The following is a 19,178-nucleotide window of genomic DNA, read 5'->3' as shown; positions in this document are numbered from 1 at the left end:
AATCTAACTCTTTGCCATGAAGCCAAAAGAATCAACGTCAGGTACCATCTATTTTCTCTGTGCACTAGCCAGCAATACTGAGCTATACTAAGTAGGTCTCATTATCTGATTGTGATTTAAAGATACCAGAAAATCTTATCATAGAACACAAGGGATCGGAGAATACTAGTTATTTGTCTCGTACAATAAACCATAATCTTTGGATTGCGCTAACGAATTAATCAACAATTTCATAAACATCTCCCAACAAAGGTCTAGCTAATAATAAAACACTGGAACTCCTTGAATTCTCAGCTAACTGAAGTCATTCGCCTGATCCAGCAATCTTTTTCTTCAAATCTTCAATGTCACTGGCAAGCTCTTTTCTCCTTTCCTATGAATGATGTTCAACATGTCAAGAAAGAGAGCAGAGATCTAGAGAGAAATTGATTGAACTGATTTAATTTAATACGTTGATCTACCTATCTACCTTCCAAAACAAAGTTACAATGAATGTATAAGTATGTGCATAATCTTACATCTTGGGATCGAAGAGTGCACAAGCAATTATCCAAACTCAGTTGGGTTTTATAGCATACACAATTTATTTATATGTATATAAAAGATTGGATGCCTCTATCTTATACAGAATGATAGGACTACTTCTTTCAACAATTAGAAGATGTTTTCAAGTCCTATATAAACAATAAAATTTACACAGTTAACAAGTTTCTGTGAAATAGAAGTTCTTATTATGCGTATCATAAGAAACTGTAAGAATTAAACTGGAAATTCTTGTGAACATAGAGTTGCCACATAAGATTTACCTTAAAAAGCAGGTAGCGATACACAAACCATCCAGTATATCCAAGACCTACTAACTCCAGGAGTTTTGGAAGCTGTAAATATAAAGGGGAGGTTTGAGCACATCAAAGAAGACATAACACTCTTCTGCAAACTGTAAAGTTAAGCTCAATATTTTGCATGGTAAAAGAACAGCTGGTTTGTTATTAGTCATCTGAATTTCTGAGTTCAAATCAGCAAGAATGATTCTGAAAAAAGGATTTAAGACAACTCAAGCATTTATGTTAAATTATTAGCATATAAAAATTCAGTACCAAAGGACTCCCTAAATCACAAGTATCAACCAGTAAATCACATAATAAACTCAGTGAATTCAGAGGAACATGTGCTAAGATGATGGTAATACCAGAGGAACTGAGTTGATTGCCCCGACAACAACCGATGAAAGCCACACCGCAACAAGAGCACCACCTCCATATAAGAGCACAGTGGATTTGTCCTCCAGTGAATCCCACTGTTGTTACAATGACAGAATGAAATGAGTAGTAGTGCACATTCAAATTCAAACATGGAGAACTTTGGTGGGCATACTTTCGCCTTCAAATCTGCAATGACATCATCAACAGAGGAAGAGGACTCATCTGAAGAAGCTCTTGCACGGAGTGAAGAGAATCTGCAAACATCTGCTCTTAAAGATCTTAATCAGGCACCACCTATTGGTTTACCTAACGTTGAAAACCTAACAAACTAGCTAATTTATAAAGTGAAAGAAACAGATTGTTGCTAAAAATTTCATCTTCGGCTAGTCGTAATTGCAGTAAACTAAATTAAATACGCAATAATTAGGGGAATTCAAGCTTGATTGATATCAAAATTCCAACTTTTTCACAAGTATCCACAGTTAGTTGACCCAAATAAGGGAGAAGGATACCTTGCGATTGGGAGTCAAGATGGAGGAGTTTGGACGAAAAATAAAGTCGAGGCGGAGAGAAGAAGCGGACGGTGGGTCGAGCAGTGACAGCGACCGGCGAGGGAATGCGAGCTCCGGCGAAAACCGCCGCGGGGCATGACGCTGCAGATGCCGTCGCCGCCATAAAGGTGCGAAATTTGTTAGACACCGGAGCTTCTGACGGCTAAAACACAGCGAGATTCAGCCGCCCGCCTGCTGACTACTATAAATTGGACACGTGGCAGATAGGTTCACTCTCATTGGCTGCGTTTCTATCGTTATCTCTTTTGGGACACGGACAAACGAAGAAAATTCAATTTACTCAAAAAAACAATTCAGAGAAAATATATAATAAAAAATTGAAAAGGGTAAATTAATAAAAATTTGGAAACATTTTTTAAAAAATTTTATTTTATTTTTCTAATAGATAGGTAACTTTTTTATCATTTATTTTCTTTTGACTTTATATCACTTATACCTAATTTAAATTTTTTTTTTGTGCACGGTACAATATAACTTAATTCTTAAATATTAATTTAAATTATTTTATTATTTATTATGTTCTCAAAGTTATTCACGTAAGAGACATTTACTTGTTCATTATAAGATGTCAAATGAACATTTGATGTTGAGATTAATGATTAGATAAATAGATAAATATCTATTGATATTTATTTCTTATTGAGTACACTTAGATTTTTTTCTACTCAAGGATTTCTTTAACACAACATATCCATAGTTATATATGTATGGGTAATAATGAATCCTTTAAAATATAACAATTAAGAGATATATTGTAGAATATTTATGGACAAATAATTTTAAGTTTATATATATATATATATAACCTAATTCGGTATATTTCATAGGAAAGTAAATCCTAAAACATTCAAAATTATAACGTGGAAAAGATTTATTGATCAAATAAAACAATGAATCAAAATATATAGATAACATTGACTAAAAATAATATAATTTGAAAATTTTAGTTAGAGATAAGTTAAAAGTAATAATAGATTTGGTCAACGATAAGATAAGATAATAGGAGATTAATATGCACATTGACAGTATAAATAGAACAGTTAACTCTCGCTTATGATATCCACTGTATCTTCTCTTTTCTTCTCCTTTCGAAAAGGTAGTAGTTATTTCATTGTTTTCCTTTTACTGTATATTAATTGGCTACTTGTAAGTGTCATCCCTTTTGTATATATTAATTGTTCTTTCAATTTATGAATGTCATAGGTGAGTTTTAGGTATGTTTCTTCATCATTTAGTTTAAACAGGTATCAAACAGTACCACCTTCATCGTAAACTTTTTATAATCAGTTTAAAAAGATTAATATACTGTGAAAGGAAGAAAAACCTTCACCGGATCTAGAAATAAGAACCTCTTTCTTGTGTCATCTCGTTCGCCTGCTCACCCTTTTCAGGGACGTCCCCACAAGACAGCTCATCTGTGGTGGTGGTTGCACTCTTCTCCTCTTCTTTGGGCCCTTGTAGATTTGTAGTTGGTGTGTGTTTTTTACCTTGAGATGTGCGTTACAGACGAGAAAAGCCGGATACTTGAATGCACAACTTGCCTCTGCAGTCCACATCTTCAATTCCCCTACTTGTTTCCTAAGCAAGAACGCTCCAGGAAGAACAAAACAAAGAAATCCATTTGAGAAGAGTGCAGGAAAGCATCGACTTTGCTTGCATGCAACAATCTGATGGTGAGAAGTCTCTTGTGTCAAACCAATTCACAAGTTACACAAACAGCTCTCCACTGTTGATTTCTTTTCTTTTTCCCTCCCTTGTCATGAACAAGGTCGATTCTTCTATTACAAAGTGAAATGGATTGGTTAGGGACGAAGACTGTGGCAACCAGCTTAATCTTCTCTACCAAAACCGAGAAGTGACAACAACTCAATTCCCTTCTTACCTCACTCCCCGTTAGTTTTTGTCACTCTGATCTCATTCTGAAGAAACTGAAACTTTTCTTTGCGTGAAGGGAAGGCCCGAAAGCATGAGCAGGATTCGTAGTGGTGGTGTTCTTCCTCGGCTGCTGGGGTACTGTCTATTTCTGTTTCTCGCAGGACATGTCGGAGCGTACTCCGGCATATCGGACGCAGAAGCAGGGGTATACAGCAATGCTGTTGTTGTCGACGCTGCATCTCCTATCGCCGTGACTGATGAAGATTTCATCTGCGCTACTCTGGACTGGTGGCCGCCGGAGAAATGCGACTATGGAACATGCAGCTGGGGATTGGCATCCATGCTCAATCTGGTGAGTTTATTCTCAGCTTCTAGTTTGGTGGTTATCTGATGCCATAGCTGATCCGTTTGCCTTTTTGCTTTGCTCCATGCAGAATCTTTCCAGTCCAATTTTGTTGAATGCTGTAAAAGGTGAAAGCCAATTGCTTAAATCTTCAATACCAGTTCTTGAAATCTGACGATATATAAAATTGGTCCAGCTTTGTCGCCACTGAAGCTTCGGCTGGGGGGTTCCTTGCAAGATAAGGTGATATATGAGACATCAGACCCTAAGCAGCCATGCACGCCTTTCGCATTCAACGCGTCGGAGATGTTTAGTTTCACTCAAGGTTGCTTACCTTTGGCCAGATGGGATGAACTAAACGAGTTCTTCAAGAAAGCAGGGTGGGTACAAGTTCTTCTTCGTAGCAATCTTTGAACTTTCTCGAGTGATTTAATGCACGTCCACAACTGAACTGAACCTTGCTGCAGGGCGATCATAATTTTTGGCTTGAATGCACTAAATGGAAGAGTTAATCAGAGTGATGGCTCATTTGGAGGACCTTGGGACTACACCAACGCTGCTTCTCTCATTCGTTACACAGTCGATAAGGGTTACCCAATTTACGGCTGGGAGCTCGGTGAGTTTGCACCTGCAATCAAGACTAACTTGCAGCTTGTTCATTGAATGACTCTTGTTGCCTCTTAGGAAACGAGTTAAGTGGATCGGGAGTGGGAACTAGAGTCGACGCCGATCAATACGCTGCAGATGTTGTCAACCTCAAAGGGATCGTCGACGACATCTACCAAAGCTTCCCGGTAAAACCACTGGTGTTAGCACCAGGGGGCTTCTTCGATGCCATCTGGTTCGCTGAGCTCGTCGACAAAACGAAACCCAACTCATTGGACGTGCTCACTCACCATATTTACAACCTCGGCGCAGGTCCAGCATTAGCACCGATCGATCTCCTCTATGAATTCCATTGCCTTTGTTGTAGAGTAATCAAGTGCTGGATTTGATCAGGTGTGGACAAGCATTTGGTTGAGAAAATTCTGGACCCGACTTACCTGGACGGCGAAGCGAGCACATTCAAAGATCTGCAACTGCTTCTCAGGACTAGTGGGACGAACGTGACCGGTTGGGTTGGCGAAGCTGGAGGGGCTTACAACAGTGGCCACCATCTTGTGACTGACGCATTCGTTTTCAGCTTCTGGTGAGCAAACGCCATTTAAGGACGACGCTGGTTGACTGACTGATCTAGCGTTTGTTTGTTGTAATTAGGTTCCTGGACCAACTCGCCATGTCCGCCACCTTCGACACCAAGACGTATTGCCGGCAGTCGTTGGTGGGCGGAAACTACGGCCTTCTCAACACGACCACCTTCCGTCCAAATCCTGACTATTACAGGTAATTGCGTAATGGCACAACTAGCTACTTGTTGAAGAAACAAACGTAACGACGATTACTCTGCTTTGCTCTGCTTCATGCAGTGCTCTGTTGTGGCATCGATTGATGGGGACGCGGGTTTTGGCGACAAGTTTAATCGGGAAAAAGCCCAGTTTGATAAGAGCATATGCTCACTGCGCAAAAGAATCAGTAAGTAGAGATCACTATGAGTACTTAATGGAATTGATAATTAATGTTGATGGAAATGGCATTTGCAGAAAGGAATCACTCTGCTGTTGATCAATCTCAGTGGCAACACCACGGCTCAGCTTCCGATCATAAGCATTACGACTGATTATTCGCTCGGCCGGAAGCATCATCCGGGGGCTGCTAGATCAGGATTCCGACCAAAGAATTCTAGTCTGTCGGTAGAGGACACAAGGGAAGAGTACCACCTGACTGCCAAGGACGGTGACCTCCACAGCCAGACAATGCTGCTGAATGGCAATGCGTTGGATGTAGATGCAGATGGGAATATTCCGGCGCTGGATCCTATTAAAGTTGACGGATCGCAGCCGATTGTACTCGCTCCGTTCTCCATCGTCTTCGCGCATATTCCTTCCTTTCAACCTCCGGCATGTAGATAGTGTTTTCGTAGTGTTCAGTAGAAAGTTGGAGTAGGAACTAAAATAAGAACAGTAGATGATCAGAAACTGCTAGGAGGTTTTTTTTTAATCATGGTATTCTTTGTGAAACCGATTGAAATAAGTAAGCAATTATGTATTGAAACTGCATCTATATATTCTTTTAATGAGTCCAAAATTTCAGAAATTAAAAGCGATGGAGTAGTATAAATTCAGGTTGAACTACAACTGATGCTTCAGAAATTACATGCAGATTGGATATTTGATACATCAGTGGATGATCACTTCATCCAAAAGTTATTTGAAACAAAAAACGATCTCAAAAATAAAAGTTCAGATCGGTCTTGATTTTGAAATTTAAAAATTTGATAAATCAATTAAATCGAGTCGGTATCGATTGACTACTATGCACAAAAATAAATGTTCCCTGTTTTATTTTGACACATTCTCTCCTAGATCACAATTTTTTGATATATTTTTTATAAATTTATTCTTTAAAAATCTAATATTTATTAATTATGTCATATTTGATTGATCAAGTATGACTTAGGAATCCAAACTTGACTTTTTTTAATAACTTATTTATTTAGTAGGGAAATATAAGATTTATTATAAGTTTTTGACTCGTATTCAAGTTTGAATTTATTGTACATAACTAGTTGAAATTCAAGTATCATGAGTTTAAAGTAAACTTTTCAACATTACCTTAAGCTTTTATTACATAAGAATTCTCTTTCTAAATTTTTAAATTTGAATTGAAATTTTTTCAGTTAGTTGAAGAATTAAAATTGATCGATCTTTTACCTTTTTATGAAGTAATCTAACTCATTCGTTAGATTTAACTAACTTATTAGTTAAATAAATAATTATTATATACAACTTATCTATTAAAGGAATTGTTACTTCATTAAAGGAGCTATTTGCATCACGTGACTCCATTGTTCATAATTATTTTCAATCTTGAGTAATTTAGCTACCAACCCCAAACTAGGATCATTAGAATACTGGAAGATAACATAATTTTAATTGATTGTTTTGAACTTTCTTCTCCCATTATTTCAATAGTATGTTATTTTTTTTACCCCTTTAGCAATAAGGTGGAATTTGTCACCCTAGCGATCTCACATAGTTGGTCTTACAACCACTCTGTGAGGAAGTAAATCGAGAAACTGTAGTTGGCTATATACCTCAGCTTTGTCGAGATTTGACTCTTGTCCACTTCAGTAAGTTTATCCTACAGTAACCAATTCAACCATTCCCCAGGTAGTGGTAAATACACCTTGGGTGTCCTATGCACCTAGGGTTCAAAACTCAGAGAATGTTAAAAATTCATCTTCTGTGTTTAAACCATTGAGACTGCTAGGTCATTATGTAAATTGTTACTTATTTTTCGAATTTATCTTAATAGTCGATAAAAAAATTTTTATAGGACTGAACTAGTCACTTTTAGGATTAATCTGATCGCTATAACGTAGACTGCTACTTATGTTTCTAAATTTACCCTGATATATTCAGTGAAATTTTCTATAGAATCGGATCGGTCACCTTTAAAATTAATCAGATCGTAAGACTTAGACACATAAATTATATAAAAAAATAGTATGTAATTTTTTACACTCGTGATGCTCAAACCACTCGTGATGTTGAGCCAGCCGTCTGTTAGAACATATGTATTTTTTGATTCATCTTGGTAGCCGATGATAAATTTTCATGGGACTAGATTTGTCACATTTAAGATTAATCGATTCGACGATTGGATACCTGAATTAATAAAATGAATGGATAATAATAAGTAATTTTTAAGATCTTTAAATGTTATGATTATATGAATAATATAATAGTAAAAAAAATGAATGGAAAAAATTCACGCGGGAGACAATTACAAATACACAGTATGTAATCAAAATCTATTATAAAAGATGAATAAAAAAAATTCTATCCTAATTGATTCTTTTAATCACTAATTAATTGTAATTAAAAATTCAGTTTCTTAAAAAGAAAAAGCAGTATCATAATTAATTTAACGAGCATAAAAAGCTAATGTAACATGAAATTAGTCGGTTCTAATTAATTTTTAGAATTTTAATTTCGTATTTTCAAGGCATGAGGCCCAGGTCGGCCCAAAGCATGGCCCGTCTCCCTGTGAGGAAGCACCACGCGTCGTCGGGTTTTGTTTCCGAGCTTCAATTCTAGGGTTTCGGTAAATAAGTGCTCCAATTTTAAAGTAGCTGGATCTTAGTTCTCCGACCGACGGCCATGGTGTACCTCACTCTGGAGCAAGCGTGCCGAGAGACAAAGAATGATGCCGCCGCTACCACCACCCTCAAACTCTCTTACCGAGTTCTTACTGATGTGAGCTGATTCGTCTTTCCTACCACCGACTCGCTCAAGAGTTTTTGCAAAGCTTTTGATCAACATATCGTGACTTGTGCCTCGTAGGTATCTTGTTTGAGCAAATTCCGGAACTTGGAGAAACTTGATCTGAGTGGCAACTGCCTCTCGTCTCTCAAGGTGGGTTTTTTTTTTGTCCAGGCAAGTTTATGGTTTAGTGCAAACGTTTAGAGTTCAAAAGTTGTCTTTTCTGTTTTTTTGCTTCATGTTGGTAACACAGGATCTTGCATCTTGCGTCAACTTGAAATGGCTGTCTGTGGTGGAAAATAAGCTCGAAACCTTGGAAGGAGTTGAAGGTCTCTCTAAGCTAACGGTGAGTAGTATAGTCCAGGGTGCTATCATGAGATAGGACTAATTAAGTACCATTTGTGTTTATTTTTTCCTATTTAGGCAGCCGTGTGGTTTATTTTGCTTCAATCAGACTGATGTTATAAGTAATCTTCTAACTATTTCTTGGTTTGCGCTATTTTAAATGGCTAAGAGGCATTGTCCAAAAAAAAAAATGTTGCATCCAAATGGATCCTCAATACTCCTGGACCATTTCTATCTTTTCTGATATAATTAATGTGGAGCTAATACTAGCATAAATTGGATAAAGTAGTGAAGTGAAGAAACTACCACTATAATAATCTCAGTAAATTTGTTTTCTCTAGCAAATCAATTTATGACATTGTTGAGGGTTGAGAACTAGTCCATTCACCACGCCACTGGGCTGAACTGATCTGACCTAGCATTATAATAAATCATATTTTAGATTTTCAATTCGAATATTTTAGAATTGTGTTTAGATCGCAAAATAGGTATTTCATTAAGTTTTTACTTGTGTTCTCCTTATGACTTAGGTGCTGAATGCTGGCAAGAATATGCTACAGAGAATGGGTGGGATTGAATCTGTAACTAGTCTTCATGCTCTAATCCTGAATGGTACCGTATCTCGTATTTACTAAAATCAAACTTTAGCATGGTAGCTGTCTGTTGGCGATAATCATGCAGAACTGAATCTCCTAGCTTTATCTGTATATAGATTCTTTATGGCACAATATTTTATACAGATAACAGGATATCTTCGATTTGCGAGCTTGATCAACTGAGCTTTTTAAATACGCTTGGTATGTTTTCACTCAATTTCTATAGTTCCTGTACCCCATTCATTCATGATGAGACTTGCCTATTTCATTTAGTGATTCATTGATACTCGCTTTGAAAAGTTCAGTCAATATATTCTTGGTCTGTATATGAAGTTGTTTAGCCTTCTTATAAATATGTTAATGACTTTCTTACTGTCACGATTTTTTTTGCATTTGTATGCTGTTTACCATTACATGTATTATTTAAGAATTTCATTTCATTCCTGCAAGATTTTATAATCTTATCAGTGATACCTCAATTCTGGAATCCATATATTGTGTTGTTTCGTTTAAAAATGCAGCTATAATATTGCATAGTCATTTGATAGTAGATTTAAATACATAAAGAATGAATGAAGGGGGAAATTGGAATGAATATCTGTAGAATGTCATGAAAAACTTGTGAACATATTGCAATGTTGAACATCATTAATATGTTTATAGTTATCCTTTGAATATCCTTTCACACTAGTCCCTCTGCTGTATGTTATTAAGTTTCTTTAGTAGAAAAATCCACAAATGTGGAGATAGTGTTTCAGAGACTATGGAAATTTATATAACTTTATGTTATCTTATTATCAGTTCTTTCTCGGAACCCAATTCACGATATTGGTCACTCTTTGAAGAAGGCGACATCTATCACAAAAGTATGATGTTTTTGCATGAACTGATTACAGTGTCAATGTTTAACCGATACGCAACTGAACGATTTAACTAGAGTTATCTTGTAACTTATTCCAGCTCTCTTTTTCTCACTGCCAAATTGAGAACATTGGATCTTCCCTTGCCTCATGTGTAAACCTGAAGGAAGCTAGATTTTCTCATAACATGATAACGGTATGTTCTTTTCTCACTTATATTATTATTGTTCAAATTTATTATATCTTGCATTTAATTGTGTAAAATTCGTAGATGGCAACTATCTTTCTTTTGCTTTTATAATATATATGCTGCTCTCACATCGCTCACAAATATTTGAGTGATGTTATGTAGTAGTTACAGCCTATCTCAGAAACTTGGGTAGTTGGTCAAGGTCTTCTTTATAATCTTAACATTTCCCCAACATATTGGTGAGCTACTAGGCTGGCTAGACCGAAGCTCGACACATTGACTAAGGCTTAATTATTATTTTAAAGCTATTATTAATAGAAAGATTTGAACAAAAGGTCTCTTGTTTCCCCGTTGTGTTAACTTTGGCTAGACAATTACTTATTCTGAAAGCTATTAGGAAAGAGGATAAAATTGAATTCATCATTAAGCTTGTTGATGAAATCAAGCGGCAATTAGTTTGGCCATTTTGCTTTATTTTGTAGTTGACAACTAGACAGTGATACAATATTTAGTAGAAGAAAAAAAAAAACAGCCCGGTACACAAAGCTCTTGCCAATGTGGGTCCCGGAGAAGTGTTGGGCTACATTGGATGTATTATACGCAGTCTTATCCTGCATTGCAAAAGATTTGTTTTACTACTTGAACCTATGACCACAAGGGGATAAGTAGATCGAGAGACTGGAGCGGGAACATCTCAGCGCTTTCAGGTTGTACTGTCAATATTGAGAATGTTAATTATGCGATTGTAAATTTTATATCTAGATATATATAAGATGAACTAGGCCATTGAAGTTCTAACTTATATCAGAGCCACGAGGAGTCAATCCCAAGTTTCTTTTCTCCCTTCTATGTTCTTGTTATTGTTCCTACTACAATGACTATCGACAATTGTTCTTGGCACAATTGTTTTTGTCTTGGTTCCATAACTTCAGACTGTTTGGTTACTAGTACAAGTGATTATGTAACTGTGCTATCTATTCAGTCAACTAGAATTTCCATGATAATGACTTCGACAATTTTACAGATTCTCCCTGCTGAGTTGGCTAGGAACTCGAGACTTCAAAACTTGGATGTAGGAAATAATTTAATCGAGAATTGGTCAGACATAAAGGTCAGGAAGTAATCATGCTGATCTGTTATTCTTTGTTTGCCTTATGTGTTCCATTAATATCCTACGTTAACTATTTTTATTTGACAGGTCCTTTCTGCATTGCACAATTTAAAGAACCTCAATCTGCAAGGAAATCCTATTGCTGAGAAAGATAAATTAACCAAGAAGGTGAAATATCCTCCACCGTTGTATTTTTTTTTTATTGATCCAAACTTTTTAATCCGGTAAACAAGTTTGTATCTCATGTGTTTTTAATGCCACATCAGGTCAAAGAATTGGCACCGAACTTGCAGATATTTAATGCTAAACCATTAGAAAGGATTGCTAAAAGCAAAACTGCAGATAGAACAGAAAGATCAAATCCCAGCAAGGATGATCTTCCATCTCATGCCAGTGACCATGGGGCAGCAGCCAAAGTCACCAAGAAAAGGATGAAACTAGATAACACCTCTATCAACGCCAATAAATCCGGTAAAGGCGATGCTGTAGTTCAGGCTTCAAAGGATGTTGAAGTAGGTAAGGTAAGTGAGTTGAAAAAGTTGAGATTGAAGCCGAAAATCAAGACTGAAGTAGTGATGGATAATGATCCTATGAAGGATTCTTCCAAGATACTCGAACTCCAAGGGAAAAAACTGAAAGGAGAGAAATATTTGAACAAAGAACGAAAGGACCATGCGGGTGCTGATGATACAGAAACACAATTTGTCGACCTTGCAGCTCGACATTCTGAAGGAAACAGAAAAGCGAGAGAGAACTGGAAACAGATGGAGAAGTGGCGGCAGTGATTCTGGATCATGCTAAAAGAAGGAAAAGGTCAAGAGGCACATCAGGCGCTTTAGCCTTACAGCTCTTGTCCACCCCTTCAGAGGTGGGAATGGGAGGGCCATCAGCATGGGATGATTAGTTAATCTTACAATCGAACTCATCTATTCCAATTTTGGATTTTGCACTGGAAGGTAGTGAATTATTAAGCTCAAGACATTTGATTCCATTTATTCTGCTATAATTCTATAACCATGAATGATGGTTACCTCACCGTTACTGTGATCTGTAACCATTTGAGTTTGGAGAAGAAATTCACTACTTTTTCTTATTGCAAGTTAAGTTTGACATGTTCACGTGATCTTTGAAGTTTTCTTGGATATTGTTCTTTTTACTTGAAAAGCAAATGATTTTTCTTCTTTTTCTTTCCCAAGGTTTCTATTCTCACATTTTGGCAAATATTATTATTAATATATTAATAATAATAATAGATTGAAAATATATATAATAAATATAATTTATTTATAAAATTTAAAATAAATAAATATATATATGTGTATATATATATATTAATAGGATAATTCGTTTAAACGAGTTGATTAAATCGATTAACGAAAAACCTAAAGTTCACTTTCTTGTGCCGCACGCCGCCGCTGAGCCCCTCACCCACCGGGCACCGCTGCGGGCCGCCGGTGAGATCGTACCGGCGCTGCTCCCCTCACCCGCGCAATCGCCGCCGCCGCTCCCTCACCCGCCGCTGCCAGCCGCCGGTGAGATCGTTTGTAACGTAAACAAATCGAACGGTTGAGGTTAAAAAGGCGATGGGAACCTGATGCGGCAGCCACGGCCCTTCTCGCGGCGAACTCACCGCAAACCCGTCATCCTGAAGGCACTACCTCTCCTCTCCATTCCTCACGTTGTCGCCGGATGGTCGGAAACTCTAACGATAAACGGTTTTTGATCGACTCTGGAAGTCCGGCTCCTCTAGAGGTGTTGGTCCCTTTGTCTCTCGACTCCTCTCCTCACGTGCGTTTTGCGGTGACAAAATCGGTAGGTTGTGCAACCAAGATATCTGAAAAATGATTCAGCAACAATGCTCTAGAGTTGCCAAACAAGTGTGGAAGCCACTGTCCTCTTTTATGCACAAGGTCGTTTCTTCCTTTGCTTTGCCCCATTTTAACGCGCTGCATATGTTGATTTTCTATTTCGCCCTACAGAGAGGGATTCATAGTCGTAACAAAAAGGCAATGGAACTAGTGGCAAAAGGGTGGAGTGCTCTACAGGAAGTAGATAGGGTTATCGACCATGCCGATCGGAATGACACGCGCCTCATCCCACAACTCAGAGTATGGGCTCACAAACTAACTGAATAAATCTTTGTTTCTAATCGAATGCTTTTCTTGTATCCATCACGAGCACACACTCGTTTTCCTCTTCTTTCCTATCGAATTTTTAATAGAAAGCTGTTTTTTTTAAAAACTTTTGAAGAGAAAACCGGAATAACTGAGATAGGTTCATTTCCGTGGTATGTTCTTGTTGCCAATAGGGTGCAAAGGAGAACTTTGAATTGGCTCTCGAGATTGACAACATGAATACTCATGCACGATACTGGTTGGCTAGGATGCACTTTAAGTATCATGTTCCTGGGGCTTGTAAAGCAATGTGAGTTATTGACTTCCCTAATTTCAAATTATAGTATATGATGTTCATAACTTGGGCGTTCTCCATGCAACAGTGCAAATGTTTCTCCCTTTTATTACTTCAATAAATATAAAATCTAAAGCCAACTTTTTTTTCTTCCAGAAATTAAGAACATTGGTGGATAGAACTAAATGAAATTGCTCGATTCCATTTATCTTTTTATGGTTGTTTATCATAAAAACCTAGATATACATGTTACAAAGACTAAGATTATATCTAACATTGATGTTTTCTACTTGGTATTTTGGTTGACTCGTCATTTGATACGGAATCAACTTTTCTCTTTCAAAAGAATAATTGTGATCGTAATTTCTTTATGAGAATAAAGAAATACAAAAATGTGGCCATGGAGATTGCCGCACTGCAGCAAAGCCTTGAAAACCAAAGACATTGAACTGGCAAAATAAACGGGTCAATGGTTTGACTGATCAAATTAGTCCACATGATTGTAACCTGTTGTTAGACCCATAAACTCCTAACTACTAACCCAAACACTTTTATTGCAGTTTTTACCCTTTCTTTTACTGTACATTTTTTTTGGGAATAAATAAAACCTGATTTTCCATGTAGTTTCCAGTGTAACTAGTTGAACTGACTGCTCTGGTCTGAGTTTCAAAACACTACTCTGTTGTGCCTTTCATCAAGTTGAAAACATTTAGTTGCTATTTACACCACGGTGACATGATTTCTTGATTTGCTGTTTCTTGTTGTTAGCTCTTGTCAGTTTATATGATGAAGTTCTGCTATGGATTCTGTATTTATTGTTCTCTTTTAACATTTGGGGAAGCATATTCATCTGACTTTGCCAGTGAATTTATTCAATGTAACTTAACCAGTCCTATTTTAGGTTCCTTAGTCTTGTGGTGTTTTTCTTAAAATGGTGTAGATTTCATGCTTGATGAGATATTGCTTGTAGGAAGTTGTGGTCTTTGGTTTTGATATACAAAGAGATGGAGGATATGAAGTTACTATGTTACTCAGACTTGGTACAAGTATCTGACATAAGGATGAATCTCAAATGTGTGACAAGTTTGTTTCCGAAAAACTTTACATGTCATCAATAGATAGAAATGTTAGGTGCCCACACAAAATGTGATTTTGAACCATGCTACCCACATGGGCAAGCCATCTAATTAATAATGTTTTGTAAACTAGACTGGAGAATGAATGTGTGGGACTACCAATTTGATGGCTCAAATGGTAGAACTTGTTGACCTTGATACTGACATCATTATTATAATTTCTATTTTCAGAAGTAGAAATAGTAAGTAGAAAAATTTTATAGTAGAAATGAAAGGGAGCCTTGGCGCAATGGTAAAGTTGATGTGTGACCTAGAGGTCATGGGTTCGAGTCTTGGAAATAACCTCTTGCAAAGTAGGGTAAGATTGCATGCATAAACCCTTTTCCGGGACTCCGTATTGGCGGGAGCTTCGTGCACCGGGCTACCTTTTAAATGAAAGAGAACCTTGGCGCAATGGTAAAATTGCTACTATGTGACTTTGAGGTCGCGGGTTTGAGTCGCTAAAATAGTCTCTATAATAAAATTGTTTTGTTTTATAAGATGTGTAAAGACATCAAAGTTTTAATTAAAAAAATTCTAAAATGTGTGTGAAATATAGGTGAAAGATCTTGAAGCCATATTTACCTCTTCTTTCCAGCTTAATTGATTGAATTAACCAGTCTATTTAGAAGCTTTAATACAAGATTTTTTTATAAATTAAATGCCCATTGTTGAAATCCTAAAAGTGTGAAATGTCTAATTCTTTGTATCTTCCATTGTTGTATCCCAAGAAAAATAAATAAATTTTGTTTGACATCCTTCTTATTTTATTTGCAGCGGAGCTGCTTTATTGGTGGAGGCTGCGAATATGGGTGATGCAGATGCACAATATGAACTTGGTTGTCGTCTTCGAGTCGAAGTAAGGCTTTGTTAATTTTTGAAAAATTTTACTTGAGGATAATTTTGATGAATTTCTTTGAGCAGAAGCAACATTTTCTGTTATGCTCAGAGATTACTACAAACCGTACAACAATGTCTTCAGATTGAACACTAGGTTGGTCACTTAGCAACAAACTCTGGATGTGGATTCAAGATCTTAGTAAGATCATTATGAATGTAGACGAGTCAGTAAGAGACAAAGTGCCAAGATAATTTGCACTATGAGTGTATCCATTAGCCATCAAGTGAGATTTGAGCTAGTTCATAGCACCATCACATTGGCTTCATACCTGGGCTTTTTCCAAGTCTTACAAATACAATGTTTTCATATTAGTAGGTTTTTTCAAACTTTTCAAATACATCTCCATATTAGTAAGTTCCAAATGCCTTAGATGAGCACTACACATGGAGCTAATAACCTTGTAGGGCCCAAATCTTGGTTATCTCAAGAAACCAATGTAGCAAATATATAATGAAATAATAAGCTAGCATATAAACTCTGAGTCAATTCTTCAAGGATGCATCAATTCAGAAAATGACAGCAATAACACTCATTTTTACATGTTAAAAAACCCCTTGCAAAACAGAGGGTAAAAAACCCCCTGAAGAGGAAATCCACTAATAACCAACAATGAGTATCACAATGTTTATCACAGTCTACTTGGAACTAGAGTAAATCTAAACATACCGTAGTGTATGGTTGAGAGAACATGAGGGATACCTCAACCAAAGTCTTGCCTTGATCCACCTTCCTCACCCTTTACATGGCTAGAAAAGTCTTCCCAAGTTAGATGGTCACACTCCTGGTCTCCACTTTTCATCTCTTAGGTTCTCCAAGAACACTAGAAAATTGGTAGTGGGTGACCCTTGTTAAATGAGAGAGATTATCTAATAATTTTTACCAATTTGCAGTAATTCCATTCAGAATTATGTTTGTTTTTATTATATGCATCTGATATATTTTTGTTACTCATTTCTACATATGTATTTCCTCTTATGCTAGGTTGCAATATCCATGATAACAAAAAAAATATTTAATGAAGAATTATTTTTCAATCATCTTATTTGACAGTTGTGAACTGTGTAATTTATCCAAAATATGCAGCTGCCCTTTTGATATCTGACTGCGCCAAACAGGGACTAGCCCAACCTTCTCACCTGGGCTGGAAAATTGCCTCACATTCTGAACTGTGGGGATAAATCTGGAAGTGTGAACAGTGCATCGCTCCACAGCCAACGTCCTAGGTTTGTCTTCCCACTGGAGGAAATTAATCTGCAGTGCACTGCAGCTAAGAATCAATCCGTGAGTGCATGGTTAATTGCGGAAGTGCATTCCTGTTGCACCGTAGTCCAAGGGGCTGAATATGTAATTACTATAGTTACTTAGAGATTGAAGCATCAGGCTTCGGCTATAAATTTGAATCTTATTTTTTTTAGCAACTTGACCATTTTCCTTTAGTTGATAAGGGACGTATGGCATGATGCTAAACCAAAATTCATTCATCAGTTTCCAATCATATTGATTTTTTTTATAAATATTAGGTATTTCTATATTATCCAATAACCGTGAGAATTATGCATCATTGAAAATTTTATGCTGCTGGATATTTCATATATTATTGTGTTGACTATTATATTCTTAAAGTTATTAGTTCTCTCAGGATTTGTTTTCCACAAACTAATATTTTTCTTGTTGCAGAATGAGAATGTTCAGTCAGATCAACAAGCTTTCTACTACATTGAAAAGGCAGTTGACCAGGTATTCTTGCTGCAACATGTAGTAGTCTTTCCTGATATTCAAGCATTCTAACTGTGGTTAGTTTTTGCTCCAGTTGCATCCAGGTGCTCTTTATCTGTTAGGCGCAGTATATTTAACCGGAGAGTGTGTAAAAAAAGATGTTGCTTCAGCTATGTGGTGCTTTCACAGAGCATCAGAGAAGGCATTGTGTTCTTTGCTATCATTCATCTGCATCATTAACTCTCATCCGATGATGCAAGCTTTCAAATTTTGATCATTGATACTAATTAGACTGAAATATTCTAAATCGGCAACTGTAACATTTTGATTTAATCCATGACAGGGTCATACAGGAGCAGCAATTGCTTATGGATCTCTTTTGCTTCAAGGTAATTCAGCTGTATGCTTTTTTGTGCATAACTACAGTATTCTCTCCACATGTAAATATAGCAATGATTTTAACCAAAACAAAGACACCAATTGCAGGTTATGAACTACCAGAGGCTATAACCAAGTTTGATTCTAAAAGAAACCCTTCTACTGGTGGTCTCAGGAATAAAGGACAGAAAAAGAGTGTTGATCCACTTGCAATGGCAAAGGAACAGTTTCAAGTTGCTGCTGGTGCTGGTTGTGACCTTGGTCTCCACTGGCTGAAAAGGCTTGCTGAAGATGAGAAACTTCTGCAAAAGACAACCTAGCTAGAGGCCTTTCGGATTAGAGCATTTGTTCAAAAAGATTTTTAATATAAATAAATGTTGTCATGGATCATATATGACCACATATGCAGGTAATATTGTATATTGCATCTGCATGTTCTTTGAAAGATTGATGCCTACTACCGGTTTGGCTGATAGTTGAATCATTGCAAACTAGGCTTGGACAAAATTTAGATTGTTATGTCAACGAAATAATTATTATGATGTATTTACCATGATTTAATGGAGGGGTACATAATTGAATTGATGTACACTTCTGCTCTGAAGTGTCCCCTTTTATTTTTTATTTTTTATTTTTAAAATAGGCATAGGTTTGAAAGAATACTTACAATATAATAATCTTCAAAAGTAAAAAAGAGGATAAGGATTTTCCGAGTCCTCAACCTTGGAGAAAGTCAAGGTTTGATGCTAGATGTAGATGCCTGAAAGCATGGTGTCCCAGGACACTACACAAGATGCACGACCACATGTAGTCTACAAGCCCTAATTGGGTGATGCGACTAGATCATGCCACTACATGCAATCTATTAACGTAATGAGGGGAAAATGTGAGTGCAATCGATTTCTAAAAGTTTGACTTAAGCAGGAGGATGTTGATGTAATAATACTTGAGTTGTCTTAGTTTTGATATGGCTAGCTGAACCAGAGACATGATGCTTAAGTTAGACAAAACTAATTTGATAAGATAAGAATTGATTTGCTAGACTTATTTGATAATTTAAAGCAAACATTCCCTTCAAACATTGAATGGCCAAGAATAAAAACTCTTTACTTCTAAAATAGAGAAATTTACTCTTACAACAATTAAAACAGACAATATCACACTTCAATCAGTGGCCAAGAATCATCAAAGGCAGTTTACT

The 19,178-nt window shown here is 36.7% G+C and overlaps 4 protein-coding genes across 5 annotated transcripts; 3 read left to right on the top strand and 1 right to left on the bottom strand.

Annotated features, from left to right (window-relative positions):
- Window positions 1-83: 83 nt before the first annotated feature.
- On the bottom strand, window positions 84-1,912 carry LOC141820668 (protein CURVATURE THYLAKOID 1A, chloroplastic). The gene is made up of 5 exons (XM_074708029.1): window positions 1,715-1,912; window positions 1,375-1,466; window positions 1,190-1,297; window positions 807-878; window positions 84-373 (listed from the first exon to the last, which is right to left on the bottom strand). Exons 1-5 carry the CDS (start codon window positions 1,875-1,877, stop codon window positions 305-307), a joined length of 504 nt encoding a protein of 167 aa, XP_074564130.1. The 5' UTR covers window positions 1,878-1,912; the 3' UTR covers window positions 84-304.
- Window positions 1,913-3,556: 1,644 nt separating this feature from the next.
- On the top strand, window positions 3,557-6,078 carry LOC141820667 (heparanase-like protein 3). The gene is made up of 9 exons (XM_074708028.1): window positions 3,557-4,001; window positions 4,084-4,120; window positions 4,189-4,372; window positions 4,460-4,608; window positions 4,677-4,910; window positions 4,992-5,181; window positions 5,250-5,375; window positions 5,459-5,564; window positions 5,633-6,078. The coding sequence occupies exons 1-9, from the start codon at window positions 3,741-3,743 to the stop codon at window positions 5,999-6,001; spliced, it is 1,656 nt and encodes a 551-aa protein (XP_074564129.1). The 5' UTR covers window positions 3,557-3,740; the 3' UTR covers window positions 6,002-6,078.
- Window positions 6,079-8,135: 2,057 nt separating this feature from the next.
- Window positions 8,136-12,531, top strand: LOC141820641 (uncharacterized). Its single transcript, XM_074707997.1, is given in 11 exon segments — window positions 8,136-8,350; window positions 8,438-8,509; window positions 8,610-8,702; window positions 9,232-9,313; window positions 9,442-9,498; window positions 10,099-10,163; window positions 10,258-10,353; window positions 11,372-11,458; window positions 11,546-11,626; window positions 11,725-12,204; window positions 12,207-12,531. Coding segments are annotated over 11 exon segments (1,365 nt in total). The 5' UTR covers window positions 8,136-8,254; the 3' UTR covers window positions 12,363-12,531.
- A 723-nt stretch (window positions 12,532-13,254) lies between these two features.
- Window positions 13,255-18,540, top strand: LOC141820624 (uncharacterized). Of its 2 annotated transcripts, none has more exons than XM_074707976.1 (8): window positions 13,255-13,368; window positions 13,438-13,566; window positions 13,767-13,882; window positions 15,760-15,841; window positions 17,561-17,620; window positions 17,694-17,801; window positions 17,943-17,988; window positions 18,086-18,540. In XM_074707976.1, exons 1-8 carry the CDS (start codon window positions 13,300-13,302, stop codon window positions 18,295-18,297), a joined length of 822 nt encoding a protein of 273 aa, XP_074564077.1. In that variant the 5' UTR covers window positions 13,255-13,299; the 3' UTR covers window positions 18,298-18,540. The 2 variants fall into 2 exon arrangements, with proteins under 2 accessions (XP_074564077.1, XP_074564078.1); XM_074707977.1 differs by having other exon boundaries at window positions 17,694-17,854; window positions 18,086-18,261.
- Window positions 18,541-19,178: the final 638 nt, after the last annotated feature.

Source organism: Curcuma longa, unplaced genomic scaffold (assembly GCF_044706935.1).
Source record: "Curcuma longa cultivar G26 ecotype Majalengka, Jawa Barat unplaced genomic scaffold, ITB_CL_G26_1.1 utg509_np1212_2302976_RagTag, whole genome shotgun sequence".
In the NCBI taxonomy this organism is placed as follows: Eukaryota; Viridiplantae; Streptophyta; class Magnoliopsida; order Zingiberales; family Zingiberaceae; genus Curcuma; species Curcuma longa.
The sequence above is the reverse complement of the archived record's forward strand: the minus strand, read 5'-3'. Positions and strand labels throughout refer to the sequence as shown.

Excerpts from the sequence above, each read along its gene's own strand:
- LOC141820668 (XM_074708029.1), bottom strand. The coding sequence starts at position 1,877 with ATGGCGGCGACGGCATCTGCAGCGTCATGCCCCGCGGCGGTTTTCGCC. Across the intron at positions 1,467-1,714 it reads TCTTGACTCCCAATCGCAAG|ATGTTTGCAGATTCTCTTCA; the intron begins GTATCCTTCTCC and ends CTTTAAGAGCAG. Across the intron at positions 1,298-1,374 it reads TTGCAGATTTGAAGGCGAAA|TGGGATTCACTGGAGGACAA; the intron begins GTATGCCCACCA and ends TTGTAACAACAG.
- LOC141820667 (XM_074708028.1), top strand. The coding sequence starts at position 3,741 with ATGAGCAGGATTCGTAGTGGTGGTGTTCTTCCTCGGCTGCTGGGGTAC. Across the intron at positions 4,911-4,991 it reads TATTTACAACCTCGGCGCAG|GTGTGGACAAGCATTTGGTT; the intron begins GTCCAGCATTAG and ends GGATTTGATCAG. Across the intron at positions 5,565-5,632 it reads CTCACTGCGCAAAAGAATCA|AAAGGAATCACTCTGCTGTT; the intron begins GTAAGTAGAGAT and ends TGGCATTTGCAG.
- LOC141820624 (XM_074707976.1), top strand. The coding sequence starts at position 13,300 with ATGATTCAGCAACAATGCTCTAGAGTTGCCAAACAAGTGTGGAAGCCA. Across the intron at positions 13,883-15,759 it reads CCTGGGGCTTGTAAAGCAAT|CGGAGCTGCTTTATTGGTGG; the intron begins GTGAGTTATTGA and ends TTTTATTTGCAG. Across the intron at positions 15,842-17,560 it reads GTTGTCGTCTTCGAGTCGAA|AATGAGAATGTTCAGTCAGA; the intron begins GTAAGGCTTTGT and ends TTCTTGTTGCAG.